Source organism: Neomonachus schauinslandi, chromosome 13 (genome assembly GCF_002201575.2).
Source record: "Neomonachus schauinslandi chromosome 13, ASM220157v2, whole genome shotgun sequence".
Taxonomy (NCBI): domain Eukaryota; kingdom Metazoa; phylum Chordata; class Mammalia; order Carnivora; family Phocidae; genus Neomonachus; species Neomonachus schauinslandi.
This window is the reverse complement of record NC_058415.1, coordinates 62,375,965-62,400,122: the sequence shown is the minus strand read 5'-3', so window position 1 is coordinate 62,400,122 and position 24,158 is coordinate 62,375,965. Positions and strand designations below refer to the sequence as shown.

Below are 24,158 nucleotides of genomic sequence, written 5' to 3'. Positions count from 1 at the left end.
AGATATATCCTATTGGCCTCCCAAATACCAGTTACCCAATCAGCATCAAGCTTCCTGTTTCCCTCCACCCTGCGCAGCACTGGAGTCTAGGGAGTGGTTTTTGTGGGAGAACATTTGCGGGTTTGCAGATGCCTGACATAATGGCCAAGGGAGTGGGGAGGGTGGCACAGAATTAAGTGTCTGAAGACGTCTGGGAGTCAATAGCAAAAGTAGAGCGGCAAGAGAACAAGGCCTCTTCCCCCTCTAACAGTAGAAAGAGCACTGACCTCAAGCGTTGAAAGAAACCAGCTGGACCTGCCAAACATGCCACTAAATCACCCTTTATAGAATGCACCAGGCTTCTCATTCTAGGCTTCAGCTTACTCAGGGGTCAGACATGGGGGGAGGCTGAAGACCCTCCCATGGTAAAATTCTCCTTTGGGTCTATGAGATAACCAACAGTGTCCACATCTGGCACTGTGGGTAGCACAGGGATGCAGTGGGCTGGTGAGACCCCAGCTTCCCTCTTCTACAGAGGGAGCTGCCCCAACCTGCAGCCAGCCAGTTGCTCCTGTCTATTCTGCCGTTGTAGATCCGCGAAGAGGGTGTATACTTTGGGAACAAGCAAATGTGAGTTGGCATCCTGCCTCCTTCTCACTGAGTGTGTGTCTTGGGGTAACTTGAATAACCTCTCTGAGCCTCCACTTCCTCATCTGAGAAGCAAGGATAACTAATACCTACTTTCAAGATACTCTTAATAAAAATAGCTAGTGGGTGGTCAGAATTCAATCTCGCCTCTGTCTGATTCTAGAGTCCCAGCTCTTATATGAGGATTAAATGAGATACAAATGTCCAGCGCCTGGCACACAGACCCCATCCCCTCAGATACCCTGCATGGACAGAGGAGGACTACAATGAGGCTTTTTCATTTTTTTTTTAAGGCCAGGGATCCTTTTGAGAATCTGCTGCAGGCTCTCTCCAGAAAAATGCTCATAAGGTAAAGCCAAGTCAGGAGGTTCACAGCCCCCTGGAGTCCACCCAGGTGGACCTCCGGTAATGGACCTCAAGTTAAAGACCCCGAAGAGAGAGGGTGTGAAGGTGCTAGGAAGGGCTACAGGAACGCACAGGATAACAATGCCACTCCTCGAAGGGGAAGAAGGACCCTCTTGGACGCTCACTTAAGCGGGTGGCAGAGGAGGCTGGCTGCAGAGGGGAGGGGGCGCCAGGAGGAGGCGTGCGCTCACCTTGAAGAAGCCCTTGCAGCCCTCACAGGTGCGCACCCCGTAGTGCTGGCAGGCGGCGTTGTCCCCACACACGGCGCACGTGCCCTCGCCCGACGACGAGCTCCTGTTGGGCGGCGACGGCAGGCTGGGGCTCTCGCCCAGCAGGCTGGACGCGGTGGGGGAGGCCGTGAGGCCGAGCGGCGGGAAGGCCAGCGCGGCCGCCCTCTTGGCCAGCGGCAGCCCGTACGGGTGGCCCTCGAGCGCGGCGGCCTGGCTGCTGGCGGCGGCGGCGGCGGCTCCCAGCGGCAGGCTGAGCGCGGCGGCGGCCGTCGGGTCGTAGCCCAAGTGGTGGCCGCCCGCCGGGCTGGGCGCGGGCGGGTGCGGCGGCGAGGGCTTGAAGTGGAAGAGCGGGAAGCGCGCGGCCACGGTGGGAACGGCCTTCATCGGCGGGTCGAGCAGCGGGCCGGGAGCGATGCAACCCTGCGCCGAGGGCAGCGCGTCGTCCCACAGCGCCCCCGCCTGCGGGGGGAAGCCCGGCGTGGTGGGTGTGGATGGCGGGGACTGCTTGAAGTACATGGAGGTGCTGGGCAGCACCTCGTCCTCCGGGCCGGACGGGGGCGGAATGGACGGCTGCTGCGGCTGCGGCTGCTGGTGGTGGTGGTGATGGTGGTGATGATGGTGATGGTGGTAGTCGTGCGCGCGGCCCTCCTCCATCTTGATCAAGGGCCGCGGCCCGGACGGCTGCATTTGGTACAGGCAGGAGGGCTTGAGTTCGTAGTTGCTCGAGTAGCCTTCCATGAAGGTACTGAAGCTGGGCAGGGACGTGGTGGCGGTGGCCGTGATCTCAGTGCTGCCAAGGTCCATGGTCAGCTTGGCGTAGTCGGGGTTCATAATCTCCGTGGTGTATTCCGAGCCGTAGGTCTGCACTGCATAACTGGAACCTGGAGGTGAAGGGCTATATTGGGCTTGCACGCAGGGCATATCTGCGGGACAGGGAAGAGGGTCCGTCAGAAGCAGGTCAGCACTCTCTCCTAGCTGACAGGTAGCACTGGATTCACTGCTCTCTAATCGGGAAATGGGAGAGGAAGGGCCATCCCTCTCTCCTTCTGGTAGCACAGATTTAAAGCTTCATGCTTTACTTTCTTCCCCGGGGAAGAAAGCAGAATCCCTGACAGACTGTCAAAGGGGCCATAGAATGCAAAAACTAGGCCTCCTGGGGACCTCTGCCCACCTTCCTTCTCCTGTCCTTGTTCTCCACCAGATCTGGGAAATTTGATTCCTTCTTTCAATAAGCCCAGTGATGTTTTGACAAAGTGGTTTTTGAGCCCTATAAACTAATTGGGGATGGTCTCAGCCACAAGTTGGGAGGACAAAAAGAAAGCCAGTGAATGCTCTGTTGGTTTATTTTTGGGGAAAGAGGCCACTAGTCCCCAAAGTCACACGCATTGATTTAGAAATCTACGAGTTAGTTAACCAAAAAAAAAAAGGTGTCCTACGTGGGACTTACTGGCCAAGGGAGACTGACATTCTAACATTTTATGAGTGCCAACTGAGCCTACCCACACACGTTGTGGTGGCTTTCTCCCACCCCCTCCCCATTTCTCCAAACACAGCTCACAGCCTACACAAACTGGACCCCTGTTGATGACTTCAGCCAGCTAGGTGGAGAGGTGGGAACATAGGCCCAGGAAATGGACTCGGGGGAGTTTGTGCCATCTGCAAAGAGAAAGATCAGCAGCTGCAACAAAACACCCACCAAATGTGCTCTCTGCCACGTACAGTATATATATATATTTTTCCCCCCAATTCTGACTAATAAAATATATCAGTGGCTGTTTTAAGACAACAGTTTACAGCTACTGTATTAGGTGAGTTAGCCTACAAATTTTCTTATGACAGAAGAATTAGTACCTCTGCAAAAGAAAGCAGTTTCTTAGTAGGTTCAGTTTCTCTTCCAGTTGACTATGTGAACTCCCAAAGGGACTAGTATCCCGGATGCTTATTATTGTTCAGAGAGGTTGAGAAGGATGAGAAGGCCTTGAGAATTATTGGATCTAGTGGCTGATTTTTTTTTTTCATCCAATTATTTCCTTTCTGTATGGCTAACTAGAAATGATAAAATGGGCAGTTTCTGGTGGTTGGTTTTTCTGAACCAGAGGAAAAGCAGATGCTTCACCTCTGTTTGGAGTCTATGGTATAGAAGTTGTGACTAATAAAAAAAAGTGAGTACTTCACATTTCCTTTGACATCTTTCTCTTACCCACATTTCCAAATCTGATTGAGTCATGCGTGTATGGGATGAAATCTTGACTTGAAAAAGGGTGATGAGGGCCTGTTGGAAGAAGCAGTGATAAGGAGAGGCCAGTTCAAGCCTTCATTTTCCAAGAAGGGCCTTAAAAACACTCACTAGTTTGAAGTTCAAGGATTACTTATCCTGCTGTCTTGTTGTTGGGGTGAAATGAAAGGCTAATGATTGAAAAGAAAGAACACTGCCCGATGTTCCATCTATTCTCCTTCCTTCAGCACTTCTACGATTTCTGCATTAGTCTTCTGTCATCTTTCCTTGGCAATCCCTATGCATTGCTCTTCTGTGTGTCTTTCTGAGGTTTCCAGCTAGAATATGAGTTTGCTTGGTACTAAGTTCTATTTATCTGCATATATAGATTACACAGTCCAGGCACCTGGTATCTCTTGGTGATTACACAGTCCAGGCACCTGGTATCTCTTTAACAAATGCATAAAGAGGTGTTACAAGACAAACCTGCAATCCTTTCTTTTGCCCAATTCGAATTTACTCCTTGGTTTTCAGCTCAAATGCTTTTCCTCTTTTCCTCTGTCTGCGCTTTAATAATCCCAACCTCTGCATCAAATGATTTGGGTTTTATATACAAACATAAATGCTCTGTATTGCTCAAAGCGAGCCCATAACTTTTACATGCATAAACTGGATATAAAAGGAGAGCAAAAATGGAGACATTAAAATGTATAAAAAGATTCCAATCTTTTGGTGTATGACATTTTTCTTAGGAAAAATATTTTTGAGAAATGCAACGCTTAATTTAATCTGGCTGCTCCACTAGGTATCAACAGGGTGTGGTATCCAGAGGAGCTTCGCAAGGAAGCCACCTGTGCTGTGAAATGCGTGGCCAGCAGTCACTGTCCTGGCCCTGGGCAAGTTGAACAGCCTGCCTTCTGGGTGTGTGGCTCCCCCACCCCCACCTCTCCCAACTTGGGAGGGATAGGGGGGTCATGCCTTCAGACCTACCTGGAGGATATCTTGCGCGCTGAATGGTGGGGCTGTGGATCTCTCCAGCGGAGGCTGAGAGGGTAGGAGGCGGGGACGTCCGGCGAGGCGAAGCGGTGGCAGTGCTGCTGCCTGGCTCCGCTGAGGGTCCAGGCTCAGGGCCGGGGCTTGCCGGACTGCGCTCTTCCGCAGTAGGCTCTGCAGGCACCGGGAGAGAGGAGAGAGCTCAAAGTGAGACCAGGCTGGTCGTCATGGCCTGGGCTGGGCGTATTGGGAGAGGGTGGTTTGGTAGGGGGTCACTATGCATGCTACGTTAATTACAAAGAATTGTAAGGGCAAGGAAGCAGTTCTTAAGGTGAACGGGGTCCTTGGGCAAGAAGCGTCACACCGCCTTGGGGGGGAACCACAGAAAGGTCGTTAGGCACCCATTGCGCTCACCGCCGTTTTGTGGCACCCAAACACCTAGGCTAAAAATACGTGCATTCTGACATCGCCCAGAAACTGATCTCTCTAATCCCCACAATTGGTTCTGAGCTCGCCAAGTCAGGAAAGCCAAAGAAAGAGCACCTGAGGAAGAGTTTCGACCAATTCGAGAAGTCAGTGAGTGTGCACGAGCGTAAAACAGCCGTTTTCCAACTCCACTGCCCCCCCCTCCCCCATACAGAATTTACACGTTGCATAGGAAATGCACAAGGTCCGGAACGAACGCGTGAATGCCCCGAGGAATTAAGAAAGTCTGCGCTTTTCATTCTAAATGCTAATGGAGCTTCGCTTCTATTAGCCGCGAGTTTTGGGGGCCAGGGGTCAAGCAAACAAAAGGGCACAATGGAAATAGGTCCGCGCTGGAAACAAGGGGACAAGGCAGTTGGAGTTCCAGGCTGGTGGGGTGGGCGGAGGGAGGCCCCCTGCACCCAGCAGGAGGTATCCCTGAGGGTGGGCGACTTCGAGGCTCGGGGCCATCCGGCGGCCCCGAAGGGGCACATTCCGGAGGGCGCCGAGCGCGGCTCCGGGGCGAGCGTCTCTGCGCACAGCCTCAGCGAAACTTTGTAGCTGGAAGCGCAGCTCCGCGGGCCTTGGGGAAAAGGATCCACTGCCCCAAACTCTGGCCTACAGCGCCCCCTTTGTCTGGACCCATTCATATCTCGAGGGTTGGGAACGTGAAACCGAAAAAAAAACAAAACAAAAAAAACCCAAAACACAACCCAAAAAAACCCTCGGGGGTGCGCGGGCCGAGAGGGGCGTGTAAGTTTCGTCCCCCGCCGCCCCTGAGCCAGCGGCTTGCCTGAAGGAAGAGAGGGGGGTATCAGAACCCCCAGGTCCGGGAGGCCCTCGAAAGCCAGGAAACGGGGGATTCCCTTGCCACCCCCAGCCCCAGCCCTGCCCCACCGATCGTACGGAAATCTTGCGCTCGCTCTAGCGCAAGCACGGGCGGATCTTCCCACGACTAGCACGAGCTTTCCGTCCGCCCAGAATTTTCAGTACGGGTCTCCAGCAACCTCCCACCACCTCCTGCAGTAGGTGCCCTCATTCCTGCCCTCCCCTGGGTCCTTTCGAGCGTAGTCTTTCTCCGAGGATCGGCCTCTGACTCCGCTGGGCGAGGGTTGCGTCTCCTCAAGGAAAGGGCTCCCCTCGAGCGCCGCGCGTTCGCGGGGAAGAGCCACACCACGTTTCCTACAGCCAAGCCAAGAGCCCCACGCCCACCCCCACCCCCCCGCCCACTCCCATGGCGGGTTACCTAGGCAAAGCCTCCGCGCCTGGAAACACGTTCCGCCGCTCCGGCTCGCGGCCGCCGAGGCCGGGAGCACTGAGCCTCGGGTTGTAAATTAGGTAGAAATAACTACCTCTGTCAAAGCTCCTTTCTTTCTCGTGGGCAGACGAAAGGAACACCCCCATGTTCCCCTCCCCGTGGTGAAGTGTGTGGAGGAAACCGTGAGACGCACCATTGTGACCGGGGCTCCTCCGCGGAGTTTCCAACCCTGGGGAGCGGGGGCGGAGGTTGGGCGGGCGCAGTAGGAGTGGAAGAGAGACCGACAGAAAGGGAAAGACAGAGATTCTCAGAAAGACCGAGGGAGAGGAGACAAACCGCGGGGGAGAATTTCTGCGAGCGCGCGGTCGCAAGGAAGGGAGTGGGTGGGTGCGGGGCGGGAGGGAGCCGGTGTGGAGGTGGCTTGGCCTGAGGAGTCTTTGGTATTCACATTAGGAGCACCTTATACAGGTAAGATAACTCGGATGAACTCTAACTTCATTCATTGTGTCCAGTAGCCGCGTTGGGCAGCTTTTTCTTTCCTCAACTCAGTTCTGTAAAATATTTCTCCGTCGTGGGAATAGAAGACTCAGGACGGATTTGCCATTAACCTCTCTCCTGGCACCCTAAGGCTCTGGGATAACAGCCCGACATTTCTGATTACCAAACTCCTTGCAGCTCTTCCCTCTGAAGAATCCGGAGGCATAAATAAAAGGCAATCTCCAGGAACGTTCTTTAGAATTAAGGGACAAATGCTTTCTCTCTTAGTACTGACCCAAGGTTCCAACGGGTTCGAGAGGTGCCTTTGGTAGTCAATCTCCGCAGGCTGCGCTCTCATAACCGCTCTCCCCTCACCACTGAGAACTTTCATTTATTTCTATTAAGAGTAAAACACTCAGAGCAACTTCTCCAAAAGCGCGAGTTCTGTCAGTTAAGAGTAAAACATTCCCACACCAAGCCAAGGCCCGAAGGAAAGGAACACCATCCCCACGCGTGTCCGGGCTCGGGAGTCGGCAATTACACCCGATTACCTCTGAAGGGAAAAGTGTACACGGGCAAGTAGGCTACGCCAGGCAGACGTGCCTAGTGGAGCCCCAGGCTCGTTTCAATACAATAAGCCACATTCCTACAATTACACCCTCTTTCCAGAGATCGTCGGAGAGACTTTGCAAACTCCAACCACTGCTGCCCATGCCCCTTCCCTCCCAAGCTTCCTCCGAGTCAACCAGCTGGAAGTCACCATTAGGTATATTAACTTGGACCCACCGGAGCCCCTATTTTCAATCCTAGTTAAAAGGCAGGAAAATTACTGCCGTTCATCACCGGAGCTGCAACTCCCTGCCGCTGCTGCCGCCGCCGCCGCCGAGAGCATCATTACCATGACAACTAGAGCCGAAATACCCTGAATTACATCGCTGGAGCTGCTACTGAACAAATCCCGGTCCTCCTCTTTGTTAGAGGCTTTTCGCCTCTTCGGGTGGGGGGAGGAATCCCACGAGCTCCAGAGATCCCCGCGGGCCCGCTACAGGGGAAAAGTTTCAGATCAGAACCCACCGGGCCGCTCAGCGAGCAAAGCCAGAGCGAGGAGGCGAGGGGGAAAAAAACCCCACACTCAAAGTTGTCAATTTCAGGAGCGACGCTTCCCAGCGCGCCAACTTTTTAGCAAGTCCCCCAATTAACTGGGCGAATCTCATACGTACTTGAGTGCTGTGGCGGTTCCGTCTTTAGAGCGAGTTTCTAGAGAGCTGCCCCGAAATCGGTACTGGGGGAGAGTCACAGCTGCTGTCCCGGAAGGGCTGCTGTGTACAAGCCCAGCGGCTCCCAGAGGTGGCGAGCGTCTGGCAGGGGATGCTGCGATCCCGACTCATGGGAGAGTGCCGGCGAGGGGTTCCGCAGGCGTCCTGGCTCCGGCCGCGACCAGGGGGGAGGATGCCGCCGCAGTTCCCACCTCCAAGGCCACCGCCGGCGCTGTCAGCGTTGCAAAGTGAGTCCGGGAGGGGCGTCCGGCTGCCGCGCGGCTCTGCACCGGCGAGGGCGCAGGGCGAGAGGGGTGTGAGTGCGCGGGAGAGAGTGGAGTGTGTGTGCGGAGCTTGTGTGCGCGCGTGTCTGTGTGTGCGAGTGAGGGAGCGGGTGTGAGCTTGTCTGTGTGTGGGGAGCGGAGGAGGAGCAGGAGCTGGAGGGGTGGGGGGCGGGAGGCAGGAGACTCCGCTCTCCCGGCAGCGCGTTCGCTCGCTCTCTCGGCACGTCATTTATGCCACAGGAGCCCTAGCGGCCTCTCCATAGAGTGCCTGGAATGCGAGACGTCAATGTGACGCCATGGGACGCTACGTCACCCTCCTCCTCCCTCCCCTGGCCTAGCCGGTTCCGCGTGTGCGAGGGAGGGTGTGTGTGTGTGTGTGTGTGTGTGCATGTGCGCGCGCGCGCGTTCCCCGACCATTCTCAGGGCTGCACAATGGAAACTGCGCGGCGCGGCCAGCCCTGGCAGGGGGGCCTTTTGAACCCGCGCCGCCAACCCCTTTGCAGCGGCGCAGCTCGCCAGGGCGCGAGTCGGCTAGAGGGTGCAACGGCCCGCCGGCGGGTCAGGCGGGACCGCCCAGCTGTCAGGCTCGGGTGGAGTAGAGTTGGAGGAGTGCGGCTGGCGCGACTCCGAGGCTGCCCCGAGGCATGGAGCCAGAGAGAGGGGGTAAGGGAGAGGACAGCTCTTCCGAAAGGGAAGGCTCCGCCAGCCAGCTTCTCCGAGTGACCTGGCAGCGTGTGCAGGAGTCAGGCACCCGCCCGAAGACTCCCTGAGGTGCAGCTGCGCTTTCCTCAAGCAACAGTTCCAAAGCTGTTTAAGCCTCGCTGGCCCTCAGCGTCTAGGCTAATCCATCTCCTCCTCGCATCATTTGCTGAGTGCGTGTTTCGCACTGGGATGCAGATGGCTCCAGAGAAGATAAGGTCTTATTTCATTATACTAAGGTGTGGATATCCTAACTGGACCCACTATAACCCTACTGAGTGCACATCCATCATCCACGTGCGCGCTGCAGCAGAAACTACTTAATGTGTGTAAAACAAACACACACGTGTTGAACAGCTGAGCGGGTCTGACTGTTGCAAATCATTCCCCCTTCCCCCCCCCCCGCAGAAATGGAAATCTCAGCTCGCACTTTCACTTTTTGATGGTTGCCCCCCATCTGCCAAATTAAATATTTCGAAATCAATCAACAGGATTTATTAGTCCCTCGCCATGGGATTTGCTCTGGTCTTCTGGGACACATTTGTCATGAAATGGTGTGCTGAAAGCCTGTGCGACTGTGTGAGGGAGAGCAGTTTCTTCCTGGAAATGATGAATTTAAGTGTGAATTTCTTGCTGCAAACAAAAACAAAAATTTATCAAAGTTAAACTCTCCTAGTTCCAAAGTGCAGCTGAGTGAAAGCAACCTCTTTGAGACAGGAATTTTTGAGGAGAAAATATTTGAGTGCAACCACGCAGACAGGCATGGTCTCCATGTAGTCCGCTTAAATCAGATGTGACATTCTAGTTCTTTGACATGTCCCAATGTTTGCGTGTGTGTGTGTGTGTGTGGAGCAGTGGGGGGAGGATCCCATTGTCGACAGCACACAGTTCAGAATCGAAGGTTCGAGTTAGCACCAGAAACTTGAAAACAATATTATATATACGACAGGTATATTTCTTCGATTCCACTTCCACTCAGACAGGGTGGTGTGGAGAAGACCATGGGAGGATGCTCCCGAAAGTTGACCCCGCAGAGGGAACGGAGCCTCTGCACTGCTGCGGGTTCCAATCCAGTCTCGGAAGGAAGGAGGGCGCTGCTCCATTGTATCCATTCAAAGACTGGGGGGTGGGGGGAGCAGGACCTGGAGCCGCGCGGCGCTGACGCACAGGAGGCGCGTGATTGACGCAGGCAATGTTACTAAATTCGGCGGTTGGCCGGGCCCCGCCGCCGGCGCGCGCCGCAGATAACGGAGTAGGTTCCCCTCGGTCACCCCCGCCCCTTCTCCATTCAGTGCTGCGCGGGGCGGGGCGGGGCGGAGCGGAGCGCGCGGGGCGGGGCGGGGCGCTGGGGGCGGGGCGGAGTGCGCGCGACCGCGTCGGGATCCGGCCGAACCAAATATAGTCGAGCCTGGATATTTTTAGCCGGGCCTCGGGTGCGAGCCCGCCGCGTGAGGGGGCACCCTGACCCCGCCAGGAGTGCGGAGGGGGCGGGGGCGGAGTCGCCATCTTGGACCCGGCTCGACCCCATCTAGTGACCGGCGGCGCTGGGCCAGGCTCTGCGCAGGGGGTCGGGGTGAGTGGGTGTGAGCCTTGGGAGAGAGGGGGTGCGGGCTGTGACGGGAGAAGAGGGCGAGGCGCGGGCGAGGGAGCGGGGCGCGCGGCCTGCGGGGCGTGCGTGTGTCGGACGGTGAAAGCCGTCTGCCAACTTGCTGGGCAGTTCTGCCACCCGGCGGCCCGGCCAGCCCCGAGTCGCGTGGGGGCGGAGCCGCCCGCGGCCACCACTTCCTGAGAGCCGGGGATACCCCTCCCGGACGTCACGGAGGAGCCGAGGCGGCGGTGGCGGCCCGGGGCTCATCCTGCACTTGCATCACGGGTGCAGCAGCAGCTGCTCTGCTCCTTTGTGGCTTTTTCCCCTGTTGAGTAACTGCTTTGTTAACTGAAAATACCATGACGGGCCAGTGTGATCACCAGCTCAAGACCTCAAAGAAAGTGAAGCTGTCAGGCAAGAAGAGGGAGACTCCCCTACCCGGCTGCGATGGTATCTGGTGGGTGGGTGTGTAGAGAAGCACTTGACAGTTTCCACGTATTACTTCTTGCCTAATTCTTCACCCCCAAGAAGGTTTAAAAATACTTTTATTTCCATGCTGTAAAAATTTCATGTGTTCTGCACCCCACCCTCCCTCTTCAATTTGAAATCTCACGCAGAACTGGAATCATTGTAAAGCAGGAACCCTAAAATTAGGTACAGTTTTTAGGAAACAGGACAACTTTTAATGAATTTGTTGAATAAACTCCATTTTCTAAATGTTAATATAAAAGGTCCTTGCCCACTCAACGTAGTTGTGAAGCTACTAAGTTTGTTCATGTGAATTGGGCTCCTCCAGTGACAGTTTTAAACCTGTATGCTTGTTTACCTTAAAAAAAAAAAAAAAAATCCATCCCTGGCCAAATATCTCCAGGTAAAAGCATTTCTTTCTTTGAGTGGATGTGTCTTTCTGGACGTCTGTATTGGTTGATTCTGTGTTTTCCCCCCACCCCTTGCCTCGTTTACATCCTTTCCTTCCTGAATATCAGGTCACCAATCTTTGTTCCTTGACTGCTGTTGGGCTGAGGGCTGTTGTCTGATTGCACTGAGCCAATCAGCTGGCTTAGTGCTCCTCCGGGTAGGAAGCTGGACTGATTGTTACAGAGGTTCCTGTAGTCACTGATAAGTGGCAACATTTTTGCACTCAAATGGAAAGTCATGGAAGCAGAGACAAGGCTCTCTTGCAATCTGGGACCCCATCCTCTCTTTAATCCTAGGTCCCTAAACCTATGCAATTCCTCAAAATGAATCATTCTCTTTTCTTTTTCAAATTACTCTCTATTGTTCTATACCTTTTATTTACTAGAAATCACACATAATAGTCTGTAAGGTGTATGTAATATGACTTTCAGTAATCTAAATTACCTTTTTGATGACTATTTTGGATTAAATGAAACTTAATACTTTATAATGAATGTTCTTCTTTTGGGAAATCACATAGAATAAGACTACCTTAATCTGTGAAATGTTGAAAACTTACCTGGTTTGGTCCTTTTTCTAGAAGAGGGACATTCACGTGTGGCTTAGTTTACACACACAAAGCAAAGAAAGCAGTTAGTTTCTGTTTTCATGATACTTATGGCAGCCAATCTGTTAAAAACTCTCTATGAAGTAACTATTATAAATTCACTGGATCATAAATAATCTTTCATTTTGTTTCAGTTTCGTAGGTGTAGTCTGCAAGAAAAGTGCTCTTTCTCTTGGAAAATAAAATATGAAATTTGGGGGGAAATTTATTGTGTGTGATACAAAACAATTGCTTTAACAAAGCGTGATTTTAAAAATTGCTTTAAATGCTCTTCTGATTAAGCAATGACATATAATGTTGATTTTGCTAATACACAAAGAATGAGGATGAGTCTTATTAATGTGAAGATTGGGTAAAGAAAGGTGAAATAAAAATCCAAGCCAAAAGTTGTTACCTAAGGTGAAAATAGGAAGGGAAAATGAAAGAATTGTGTGATTGCAAGTCTCTAGAATCACTGTAGAAGTTCTATGTTACATATGCATATATATGTGCATATATAAAAAATATAGAAAATATAAATATATAAAATTTGGTGACTGCAGCTGACGTTGACTTACGAACTGATGTGTTCTGGGCTCAGGAACATGGGACTACTGTAGTAATTTTCTGTCTGATTTGCCTGCATACCATGTCTTCCATATCAATTCTGTTGTTGCTCAGAAGTCTTCAGCAGCTGGATATTGTCTTCAAAGTAAAACCCGAAAGTCTCCACATCCTGGCTTCTTTATTTCCACAGAATTTCCCCATTCTAGTCCAACTGTTATCTTTACTGTTCTTCAAACATCTTTTCACCCTCCCACATTTGTTCATAGTTTTCCTTTGTATGACATTCCCTTCTCCTTCTTCTCTGCTTATTGAAATCTTATCTTTCCTGTAAAACTAGCTCAAGAAACGAACTTGGATTATGCTTTAGTCTTTTATAGAGTTCTTATTTTACTGCTTTCTTTTTCTGCTTTTGTGTCCATAGTTTATTCCCCTGTCAAAGTATAAGCTTCAGAAACATGCTTCACATATCTTTGAAATTTCGGTGGCACCTAAGTTTAACGTGGATAGTAAATATCCATAAAATATTTCCCCCTTCTAAATTTGAATATAAATAGAGAGCAGCCATAATATAAGTAACAAATTATATGGATTAGGAGATTCTTGGCATGAATGGATGTAAATGAGATCATATGTCAGTTGTTTTCTTTAACTTCAACTTTTGACTCTCCTGATTGAAGATACCTTGTCAAGGTACCTGCCACAAGCCCAGATGGTTGCATGGTGATACAAGGAAATCGCAGTTTGGCTTGTACCTCTGCGTAGGAATATTTGCTATGATTTTTTTTTCCTGACTGACTTTGGTTTGATTCTTATTCTACCCTCTTCTCCCTCTTTCTGCACTTTCTCTTACGCTTCTTTTTCTCAGTGATGAACTGGATGCTGTAGGCTAGGAAATGTAATGTCATTCTTCTTTTGTTTTGTTTTGTTTTTTTTTTAAGATTTTATTTATTTATTTGACAGAGAGAGAGACAGCGAGAGAGAGAACACAAGCAGGGGGAGTGGGAGAGGGAGAAGCAGGCTTCCCGCCGAGCAGGGAGCCTGACACGGGGCTCGATTCCAGGACCCTGGGATCATGACCTGAACCAAAGGCAGATGCTTAATGACTGAGCCACCCAGGCGCCCTGTCATTCTTCTTTTGGAAAAATTTCTTAAGGTTTAGAAAACTGAGAACTCTAACATCTGTGTATAATGAATTAAATATAAAAATTTCTTAATTTCCTACCTTTTCCAAAATATATTTAACTAGATTTGTATGGCACTATATATATGCCGAAGTAAATTAGGCAAGGAGATTTTGGAATTACATTTGTTGGAAGTTTTAGAGAGAGGCCCACGTGACTTAGAATATTAAAATTTACTTTAAAAGGAAGAAGCAATATAATAGATCAGGGAAGACTTTCTGTGTTATGGAAGATTTTAGAAAGAGTATAAACTGACAAAGATTATTTAATAGTATAAGTGCTGATAATATTTTAAAATCTCATTAATTTTTTTTTTTTCCATTAGTAAATAACAGGTTTGCAGTGTGGTTAAAAAGAGTTTATTTCTTAGTCATGTTTTCCCCAGTTGCTGGTAAACTCTGGAAGACCACAGTGATTTGGGGAAGAAAAGTTACTACTCCTGTGTGATCAATCAATTCAGGATATCATGTATACCTATAAAATAAGATCTTCATTTTAGGTAGAAATGATAGATGAAGTTAATATTTCTCTCCAACTATAACCGCATAACCCTTTTTCTTATTACCCAACTCTGAAAAAAAAATGATTTCCTCACATGTACTTCAGTTGCTTCAGCATATTCTCCGAGAGTGAGATGCTGTATTTCACAGAGAGCATTAGATTGCTTCTCAGAGGCCTGGGTCTGGCTTTGCTGCCATGAAGCTGCCCAACCTTGGGTAAGTTTATTAAGCTTTTTTGGGAGCCTTAATATTATGTATAAAATGACATTGCTGGGCTCACTATATGACCTTTCAGGATCTTTTAGGTTCTTTTTTTTTTTTTTAATTTTTAAATTTAAATTTTTTTTTTTAAGATTTTGTTTGTTTATTTGACAGAGAGAGCGAGCGAGAGAGGGAACACAAGCAGGGGAAGTGGGAGAGGGAGAAACAGGCTTCCCGCCAAGCAGGGAGCCCAATGCGGGGCTCGATCCCAGGACCCTGAGATCATGACCTGATCCGAAGGCAGACGCTTAATGACTGAGCCACCCAGGCGCCCCTCTTTTAGGTTCTAAAGTTGAATGCATTTTTAGGCCAGTTAAGTATTGCGAATCATGAGCCAGCTCTGGTCTGGTCTCCTGTCACTACTTGATTGCTGTAGTCAGTAGGCTCAATAACTTTTGTATATAATGTGTGTTCATAATAGTAATATAATTGATAATTAATTGTAGCCATTGAGTGGGATCTGGGTAGCCCGAGAGAGTTAATGTACTGCTAGCATCACAGCCTTCTCTTATCCATAAAGTAGAAACAAGCAGAAACCTGGATAGTCCAAAAGTCATTTTATATTTAGCTATGGAGTTTGTTTTTGTACATTCATTTGAATATGGATGAGTAGCAAATTGACTTCATACAAATTAATAAACTTTCATTGGAATGGATAGTGTTGTTTGTTTCAGTTCCTTTCTGATCTTCACTGCATGCTAGGCACAAACCATTTCTTCTTAGAAGTAGCAGCCAAGGAATAACTGTCCTTCTCACTTTTTTGTGGAGAATGATTGGTGTTGGTGGGGTTGTAAGTCTTTCTATCTCTTTGTTGAGTGTAAGTAGATAGGGTGAAATATTAAGAAGGCTGGTCAAAAGGAAAGTACCAAGTAGGTATTAGGCTGAAAAAATATTAGCACATCAGGCAGAAAGAATACAATAAATTCTGTTTGCAAACTTGTTACATTTGCAGTTGGATATATCTTTATGGATAAATAAGAGCCGACTTTATAGGCTTTGAGAAATACCTGCATTTTAACACATTGCAGGTTTATGTATTATCTGAGGTTTGGAAAGTAAAAACATGGTTTGCCCATTAATTTAGAGCTATTTTTTAAATGCCTGTTCTACATATTTAGGTATCTGGTTTCCTGCTTAGATCATGTAATTAGTAACTGATTCTGATTTTTTTACCATAATACATTTTCCAGTATTTATTCCGCATGTTTATAGTTCACTACTGGAAAAATTCCTCCCTGACATCTGTTCTGAATTAGTTCCCTTTTCCAGTTACGTTTTCCTGTTTTATTGATTGTAGTGATGAGAATAGAAAGCTGTATTTTAAAAATTTATCCTATTGAAGTTTAGTAAAATTGAAACAAACTTCCTCAATATTTCTAATTTCTGAGAATGATTGTCTTATTTTATTTTATTTTTTAAAGATTTTATTGATTTATGAGAGAGAGAGAGAATGAGCAGTGGGGAGGGGCAGAGGGAGAGGGAGAAGCAGGCTCCCCGCTGAGCAGAGAGCCCAATGTGGGGCTCGATCCCAGGACCCCAAGATCACAACCTGAGCTGAAGGCAGACGCTTAACTGACTGAGCCACCCAGGTGCCCCGATTGTCTTATTTTAAATTCACATGTTAAGTCACTATTTTCACTCTTTTAAGACAATAGAATAAGTTGGATAAAAATTGAAATCCATTTACCACAGTTTCATAGCATTTTATAGCTGTCAATTGACTTTTTAGTGACTTTTTCATATTTCAGAAAATTTTTTAAGAGAAGCTTCTATTATCTCAAAATCTGTTAAAATATCTTTTTAAAAATTAGCTCCGAGATACTTATTTTGGGGGAATGAATTTATTGAGCACTTACAGCAGTTCTTGGCACAGAGTAGGTGCTCTGTAAACATTTGATGGATGAATGAAAGCAGTTTTCAGGAATTTTATTCAAAACATTCTGTCTTCTTTATCCTAACCACCTTGTGGCCTTACTAGCTTTTCTGAGAGAGTTTTCCCTGGAGTTTAGGCGTAAGAGAGCAGCAGAGGAGCCCTGCTGCCCATCGCTGTGCCGCTGCCTCTGCCCTGCCCTGGCTCACCGTGGCAGCTAGTCGACAGAGACTTCCAGTTGCCCAGATTGAGGGCCGTATGCCCTGAGTTCTACTACTCTGTGACATGCATTTGAACTAATCAGTACCCTAAGAAATTGTACCACCTTTTGATGTCAGCTACCCCTAAGAATTAATCTCTGGCTTGCCTATTTTGATGTGTCTCTTTCACTGTGGTGATTTCACAAGATTGTGCTCTTCTCTCTTTTCTTCACCATCTCTGCCCTGGGCATAAGCAACCTGTTCATTAGTGAGTTCTTCACATCTAGTCATCAGGTTTCCAACCGTAACCCTCACTTTGCTTTTCAGTTCTGGATGCTGCTGTTTAAGGCCTCCCCACGTGCACAGTCACTTGTCTGCCATCTATAGCACCCACAGACTGAGGGGCCCAAATGTAGAGTATTTCGTAGATGTAACTTGAATTTTATCTACTAAACATTTACTGTATTAAGCATTTTAAGTTTTAACTTTTGAAAAGGCAATGCATTCACTTGATTCAAACAACAAAATGTTTAGAAATGAAAATTTCCCTTCCACCCTGTTCCCCATCTATTCAACTCCCATCCTTCCAGAATTTTTAAATACATATTCAAGCCACTACAAATATAAATTCTGTTTTTCTCTTTTATATAAGTAGAAGCTTATATGTATTATTCTCCCTTTGTCACTTAACAGTGTATCTTGGAGTTCTTTCCATAACAGTGGGAAAATATCCCAGATATATTTCTTTTCTTTTTCTTTTTTTTTTTTGAGAGGGGGAAGGGCAGACAGAGGGGGAGGAGGGAGAGAATCTTAAGCAGGCTCCACGCCCAGCACAGAGCCCGACGCAGGGCTCGATCTCACGACCCTGAGATCATGACCTGAGCCAGAATCAAAAGTTGGATGCTTAGCTGACTGAGCCACCCAGGCACCCCCAGATATATTTCACTTTAATAATACATTTTGAAATCTGTTCCACATCATTGTGTGGATATAGCATCATTTTTTTTAATGAGTCCCATATTGATGGGCATTTGGGAAATTTTCAATCTTCTGCTATTAGAAACAATACTGCAGTAAGTACTTTTGTTACATAGATTATTTCATACTGGTATAAATGTATTTATAGGGTAAATTCTTAAAAGTGCAATTGCTGACCAAAGAGTATATCTCATTGTAGTTTAATAGGTACTACCAAATTGCCCTCCGTAGAGTTTGTACAGTATACACCTCCACCAGAAATATATGGGAGTGCCTTGTTACCCATATTCTTGCCCACAAAATGTATTATTGAGCTTTTGGATTTTTTCCAATCTGATAGGTGAAAAATGTTATCTTGGTGTAGTTTTAATTTCTATTTCTCTTATGATACTACACTTGATCTTAGCCAAAAGGCCGAGAAGCGATCTATTTCTCTTATAAATGAATTTGAATACCTTTTCATATATTTAGGAGCCATTTGTATTTCCTTTTTGTGTGAAGTGTGTCTTTAATCCTTTGCCCTTCTTGGGCGGGGGTGGGAGGTTCGTTTAGAAACCACCTTGTAGCTGATGTGTATAATATTTGCACTTTGTAATATGAGTTGCAACATGCCCCCCCCCATTATCTTTGTTTATGATGTTTTTGTTAAGTAGATTTTTTTCTGAAATGTAGTTGAATTTGTTAGTCTTTTATGACTTCTGGATTTTGGATCATAGTTAGAAAAGCCTGCCCCACTACAAGGTTATGAAAGAATTCTCTCACATTGTTTTCTACTGTTTTTGTGGTTTCTATTTTACACTTAAGTTTTTGCTCATTTTTCTTGGTGTATGGTGTGATGGGTGGGTCCAACTTCATTTTTCTCCAGATGGCTACTCAGTTGCCCCAACAGCATTTGTGAATAGTCCATCTACATGTTGTTCTGCTTCTTACCAAAACTGAGACTGATTTATCTACCTTTTTTTCACACCTACTTTGTTGCGATTGAATATAAATACAGTTCTCTGTTATCCCTCCTATAGGATACCTTTTTTTTTTTAATACCTGATGTCTTTCACCCTCCTGCCTCCCTGTTTACCTCAACACCAACAGCCTGGCAGCCAGTTAATATTTGAGTGAATACAGGCTGCTCAGAAAGCTCTCCAGGATTTTCCATTGAACAACAAGTAGCTAAAAAGAAATCCTAACTACAATCAGGTTCCTTTGAAGACTTCAAACTAGAGATGTCCTCTAGCTCTTTCTAGCCATATTGACCAGCTATTGTAGAAGCTGAAGTCCACTACCTGAGTCCTTCACTCCTAAGGCAATGCAATTGGGATTGCTTCTGTCTGTGCAAATTCCTATCATCTGCCATCTCTACTTTGTCTGACAGTATGGGATATTACCTTCCATAATTTGGAATGGGAACCATAATATGTCAAAACACTGGTTTGGATCCTCTTTCATGCAGTGGCTAGCTCCAGAACCTCATTTCCTGGGAAAGTGATTGTGGAATGATTTGGGGGAACATTTGTCTTCAGTTTGAACCCCAGGCAGATGAGGTTTTTTCATAGGGAACCTGGGGGAAAGCTTTAGCATTGTCTACTCTGGGGAGAGAATTCAAGCAGGTAGGTGAAACTCAACTTGGTATCCTTACTAGCACTTACTAAGCTACTTGGGTTAGTTTTACAGCTCCTTGATAAAAGATTTCCTTCTACTTTTGAACCATTGCACTAGGTTATTTTCTTTTTTCGTACTTGTCCAGGCCGTCTTGCTTGTTCTTTATTACTGAAGGGATCCTGTTTCTTATCTCTGCCTTTAGACTTTCCCCTGATGCTGGTAGTATGTTCTTTGTCCAATACCAGTTTGACTTAAAAGTTATTTTGGCCCAAACCAATTTTGGCCAAATACAATTTAGGTGAAAGCAAACTGGCCAACTGGCAATTTGGGTAAAAAAATGATTTGACTTAAAAAAATATGCTAATTTACCAAATTTTTGAGTAGTGGTAATTTCAGAGTATTATGGGGGTGATTAAATATGTTTGATTCATTTTTTTAGGGATTTTTTTCTAATTTTTCTTCTTTTATATTTCAAATTAATTTTCAGCTACAAGAATACTTTGTTGCTTGTGATATCAAAAAGTTAAAACAACCTTGCTTCCCAGCCATAGGAGAATAGTTGGACAAGCTTGATCTTAACTACAAGGCAGTTAGAGGTTAATTGGAACAACCAAAACATCAAACGATAAGATAAAAACATATTTCCTTTATTTTTTGCCCCCTCATTAAGAAGGCAGGGTATGTGCAGTACAGGACACTCAGAAAAATGTAGATAAGGAATAGAAGGACAAAAGAAAAAAGCCATAAGTTAATTCATCCCAGAACAACCACTGTTGCCCTTCCCTGTCTTTTTAGATGCATCTTACACACATAAACTCTGCATATTGTTTGCAATCTGTCATTATTTAAGGATCCTTCACTTATTGATTAGGCTACCTTTGCCCTGGATTAGGTTTTAGTTCTCTTCTGGTATTTGTCTGGCAACTGTGGACTCGTCCATTTTAACTGGGAATAGGTGGCCATTCTTTTTCCATCTGTCCCTCAATCCTGCCTAGGCCTACATCCAGACTGGGCCCCAGAAACCCTCTGCTTCCTTTAAGTGAGACAGTTTGTAAGTGAAGCCATTCTGCCAAGCCTTTCTATGGACTTACAAAAGGGGTCAGTTTTTAGAATTCCTGTGGAACTGATTATATATAAAGTAAATTTTGGAGTTCATGCCTAATGTATATTATGTGTGTATATATACATATATATGTGTGTGTGTGTGTGTGTACATATGTAAGTTACACGGGGAGAATGAAGAGAGGGGAGAAGGTAGATTGGATCCCTACTAAAATAAAAAAGGCATTGCAACAGAGAAATCCACCATCATTGGAGGAGAATTATTTAAAGAGATTTTCTCTAAGTGGGGGTTGGCAGATATACTCAGGATATGCCCAAACCCAAGTCCATGGAAAATAAGATATCACTAATGAGTCATGTCACTATTTTTCACTGGCTCCAAACTCAGCTTTGGATCTGTCTTGAAGTAGGGTTCTAGATAGCTGTCTCTACTGGAGTAGGTGTGGGACACAAACCTATTTACCATTCTTGTTCTAAAATGTTGCATTAAAAATTTAAAAAAATAGTGGATCAAACAGGAAAATTTTAATAAAATGTTTTATATCTGATGAATAAGTTTTATGATGATAAATATGAGATGTGAGCAAGGAGTAATTATCTGAGTCTCAGGCAAAGCACATGCCTCATAGTTATGATCATGGAAGCAGCATAATTCAATTACAGTTTTGTTCTGGAGTGAAAACAATGTCACAGTAATATCATCATTATAAATTGCCCATGGTATGGTCATGGTGATTGACTCTTCAGCATTCATTCTACCCCAAATGATTAGTCTAAGCAATTATGGTTGATCCCATTTCCTTTGCAGTGAAGGGTTAGGAATGGCCTGTAACCTATTCTGGCCAATGAGATGTGAAAGGAAGTCTGGAGGAGGGCCAGAGTGCTTCTGAGAAAGAGTTTCTTGTCCGTAAAAAGAGGTAAAAGAAAGAGATGGTACCTCTTCTTCCTCTGATGATGTTATGTGTGAATATGTTGGCTAGAACTGCTCAGGCCGTCTTAGGACAATGAGAGAAACTAGCTTTGGATGAAGCTCATCTAGAAGGTGGCAGAATGAGAGAAGAAATCTGAGCCTTCGATGACCTTAACTGAATTGCTGATTGTACTGTACTGTACTTGGTCTGATCTACCTCTGAACTTCTAGTTCTGTGAGATAATACAGTTCCTTATTGTGTAAGCCAGCATGATCTGGGATTTTGTCACTTGCAGCCAGAAGCATTCTGAGTGGTGTACCAGCAGTTTCACATCAGATGGATTTGATTTTATTATGACAGATTTGCTTTTATCAGAGCTCTTCCCTCCCATGTCTTCTGGCTTCATAAAGTGCGTGCAGATTCTGACAAGCCAGTGCTTGTCTCAGTCTTCTCTACAGGGCTCTGCCTCAGACCAGAGGTCTTCACAGAAAGCAGTAAAGAACTGGTCTATTTTCTCATCTCCTGTCTTACTCATGGCATAAACTAGCACCAGAAATGTCTAGGGGTCAGGGTACTTGAGTCTTCATTATGGCTTTACTATTTGGCAACTGTAATCTTGGGCAAGTCACTTGAAAACATTGAGTTTCTTCTTTGAAATTGGTTAATAATTGTCTTTTTTTCCCCATAGTATTATTGTGATTCAAATGAAATCATGTGAATATGGCAAATAAAAAAACCCTGTTTTTAAAAAATGAATACTCAGGCTTGGTTGGATTTTCTGATTATTTTCCAGTGAACTAATGTCGAAGTCTCTAGAATCAGCTCTGTGTAGCTTGTTACTAGTCCGTCAAAAGGCAAGGAAGTGTGGTATTGGGCATAATAATACAAATAATTAGGGATTGAAGTTGATATTTTAGTGGCAACTTATAGCCTGAAATAAAATGAAGGGACCACACAATATGAAGGAGAAATAAAGGTCAGAATGTTTATCTTGAGGCTTATTTCTAGTTCAACTAGAAATTCTGGTGAGCCAAATTAGGGGGAAGAGAAACCAATAGAAGAAACACCCCCCTCTAGTGGCGAGGGGCCAGATTCTAACCTTTGGTTGCTAAGATGGGTGATTGGGGGAATGGATGGCTTTTTAGGATGTTTTTTAAGTTTCTTTCTTTTTTCTTTTCTTTTTTTTTTTTTTGAAGTTTTATTATTAAGTAATCTCTGTACCCACCATGGGGCTCCAACTTACAGCCCTGAGATCGAGAGTCACATGCTCTACAGACTGAGCCAGCCGGGCACGATGTTTTTTAAGTTTCTTAAGAAGACTTTGAGGATCTAGAGTTAGAACTTTTAAGGAAGATATTCCTTGTCAGGGGAGTTAACACATTTCACAGAATATGTAGTATTTTGGCAGTTTCATGTGGAATTGATTAAAAAATGTGGAGGCTACAGTTGGAAGAGGCTTACAGTTTACTTTTTTGTAGGCCATTTAGAGATCATGAAAATTAGGAGACTTGTTACTAAATTTCTTATTGATCTGAGATGATGCAGTAAGTACCTTTATAAATCCATTTGTAGGGGGATAAAGCCTATATTTAAATTTACGGATAATGCCATATGGTAATATTCACCTATATACACAAAATAATGGCTATGGATTTCCAAGGATAATTTTTGATTTGAAATTTTTTAGTGACCATCCTGAGAACTGGATGCTTAGCATGCATATTGGAGGTGATTTAATTGCTCCCTATGAAAAGGTAGTGAAGTTAGGTATATTAAAATAATGTAGTACTCACAATTTAGTGGCTTGGTAGGAACACCTAAAGCATTCTTGAAGGACATCTCATTTTAAGGATGTATGTTGTTGATGAAAATAATAGCAAGTGATTATTACATTTACAAATCTCAAAGTCCATTGAAGTTTTTATTGTTCAGCTGGTTTTTAGGAAGAATTCTTTTACATTTACTTAAAGATCTCTGAAGGGGCAACATTTCAGACAATAAAATTTTTATGGTACTCTGGGTTAGATCTAAGGAAGATTTGAATGCCGTTCAACTCCAATATAGAATAGAATGATTAAGACACAAGAAAATAAATTCTGGTACAAGATTGCATTATCAAAGTACCATTTTTAAAAAATTTTTAATGTCAAACTTCCTTGCCCTGAAGGAAAGATATTTGCAGCTTGCCGTAGAACCAACCTCTCAATAATTTAGAATGTGTTTGAAGATGTTTTATGTAAAATAAAAATGGAAAAATTCACTAGAAAATATAAACTTATACATGGATAAAGTAAGATTATAGAGTTATGAAATTAACTTTTGTGCATAACTTGTGGAACTAATATCCTTAGTTTATGGTTATACTTCATAAATATACTTCATTTTAGGAAAGAAGAACTAGGTCTGGCAGTACATCAGGATCTACCTATTGGGGAAAACCAGAAATAGGAGGAAGAGGTTATTAATGGTTCACTCTTTGCTGAGAAAAATTCAGTATGGGATAATTAAGGTCAGCTAGAGAAAGAATTATGATTATGTTAAGTGAGTTCACAGATATTGTTGAAGGCAAATCAGCTAGAACTGATTTATTAATATATATGGGGCAATAAACCAATTAGATGGTCTCTTTACTAAATTAGTATGACAGTGGTAGAAGGTATCTGGAGGGAAATAAAATACATGATAGGGTTAGTGGTAATTAGACCTTCATTAAATCCTAGCACTAAAGAGGTATACCATGTATATTAGTGATAGCTTAATTCTATAAATAAAATTTGGTATTAAGAATTGATAGAATGTTGGCATTGTTAAAATTAGGCAAGTATTGATTTGCATAAAGGGTTGCAGCAAGTGGTTTTGAATGAAGAGCCTAGGCTCCAAACCTCATTTGGAATTCCAGATAAAGTATAATAATAATAATAACAACAATAATACATCTTTGCTTAGAATTTTACAGTATTCTGAGTGTTTTCACAGACATGATTTCATTTTAGTCTTGGGGGATAGTAGCACAGGTCTGATTATCCCATTT

The 24,158-nt window shown here is 45.4% G+C and overlaps 1 protein-coding gene and 1 pseudogene across 2 annotated transcripts in view; both read right to left on the bottom strand.

Moving 5' to 3' along the window:
* NR4A3 (nuclear receptor subfamily 4 group A member 3) overlaps positions 1 to 4,564 on the bottom strand; it is a 31,975-nt gene extending 27,411 nt beyond the window's left edge. Inside the window, exons 1-2 of one of the 2 annotated variants that reach the window (XM_021691497.1) lie at positions 4,468 to 4,564; positions 1,224 to 2,185 (exon numbers count right to left, since the gene is read on the bottom strand). In XM_021691497.1, the coding sequence (XP_021547172.1) occupies positions 1,224 to 2,183 (960 nt within the window). In that variant the 5' untranslated portion in view covers positions 2,184 to 2,185; positions 4,468 to 4,564. Of the gene's footprint in view, positions 1 to 1,223; positions 2,186 to 3,462; positions 3,485 to 4,467 lie in introns of those variants that run through there. The other variant, XM_021691498.1, reaches the window with a different exon arrangement.
* Positions 4,565 to 17,903: 13,339 nt separating this feature from the next.
* On the bottom strand, positions 17,904 to 17,984 carry LOC123326592 (annotated as a pseudogene).
* Between the last annotated feature and the right edge of the window lie 6,174 nt (positions 17,985 to 24,158).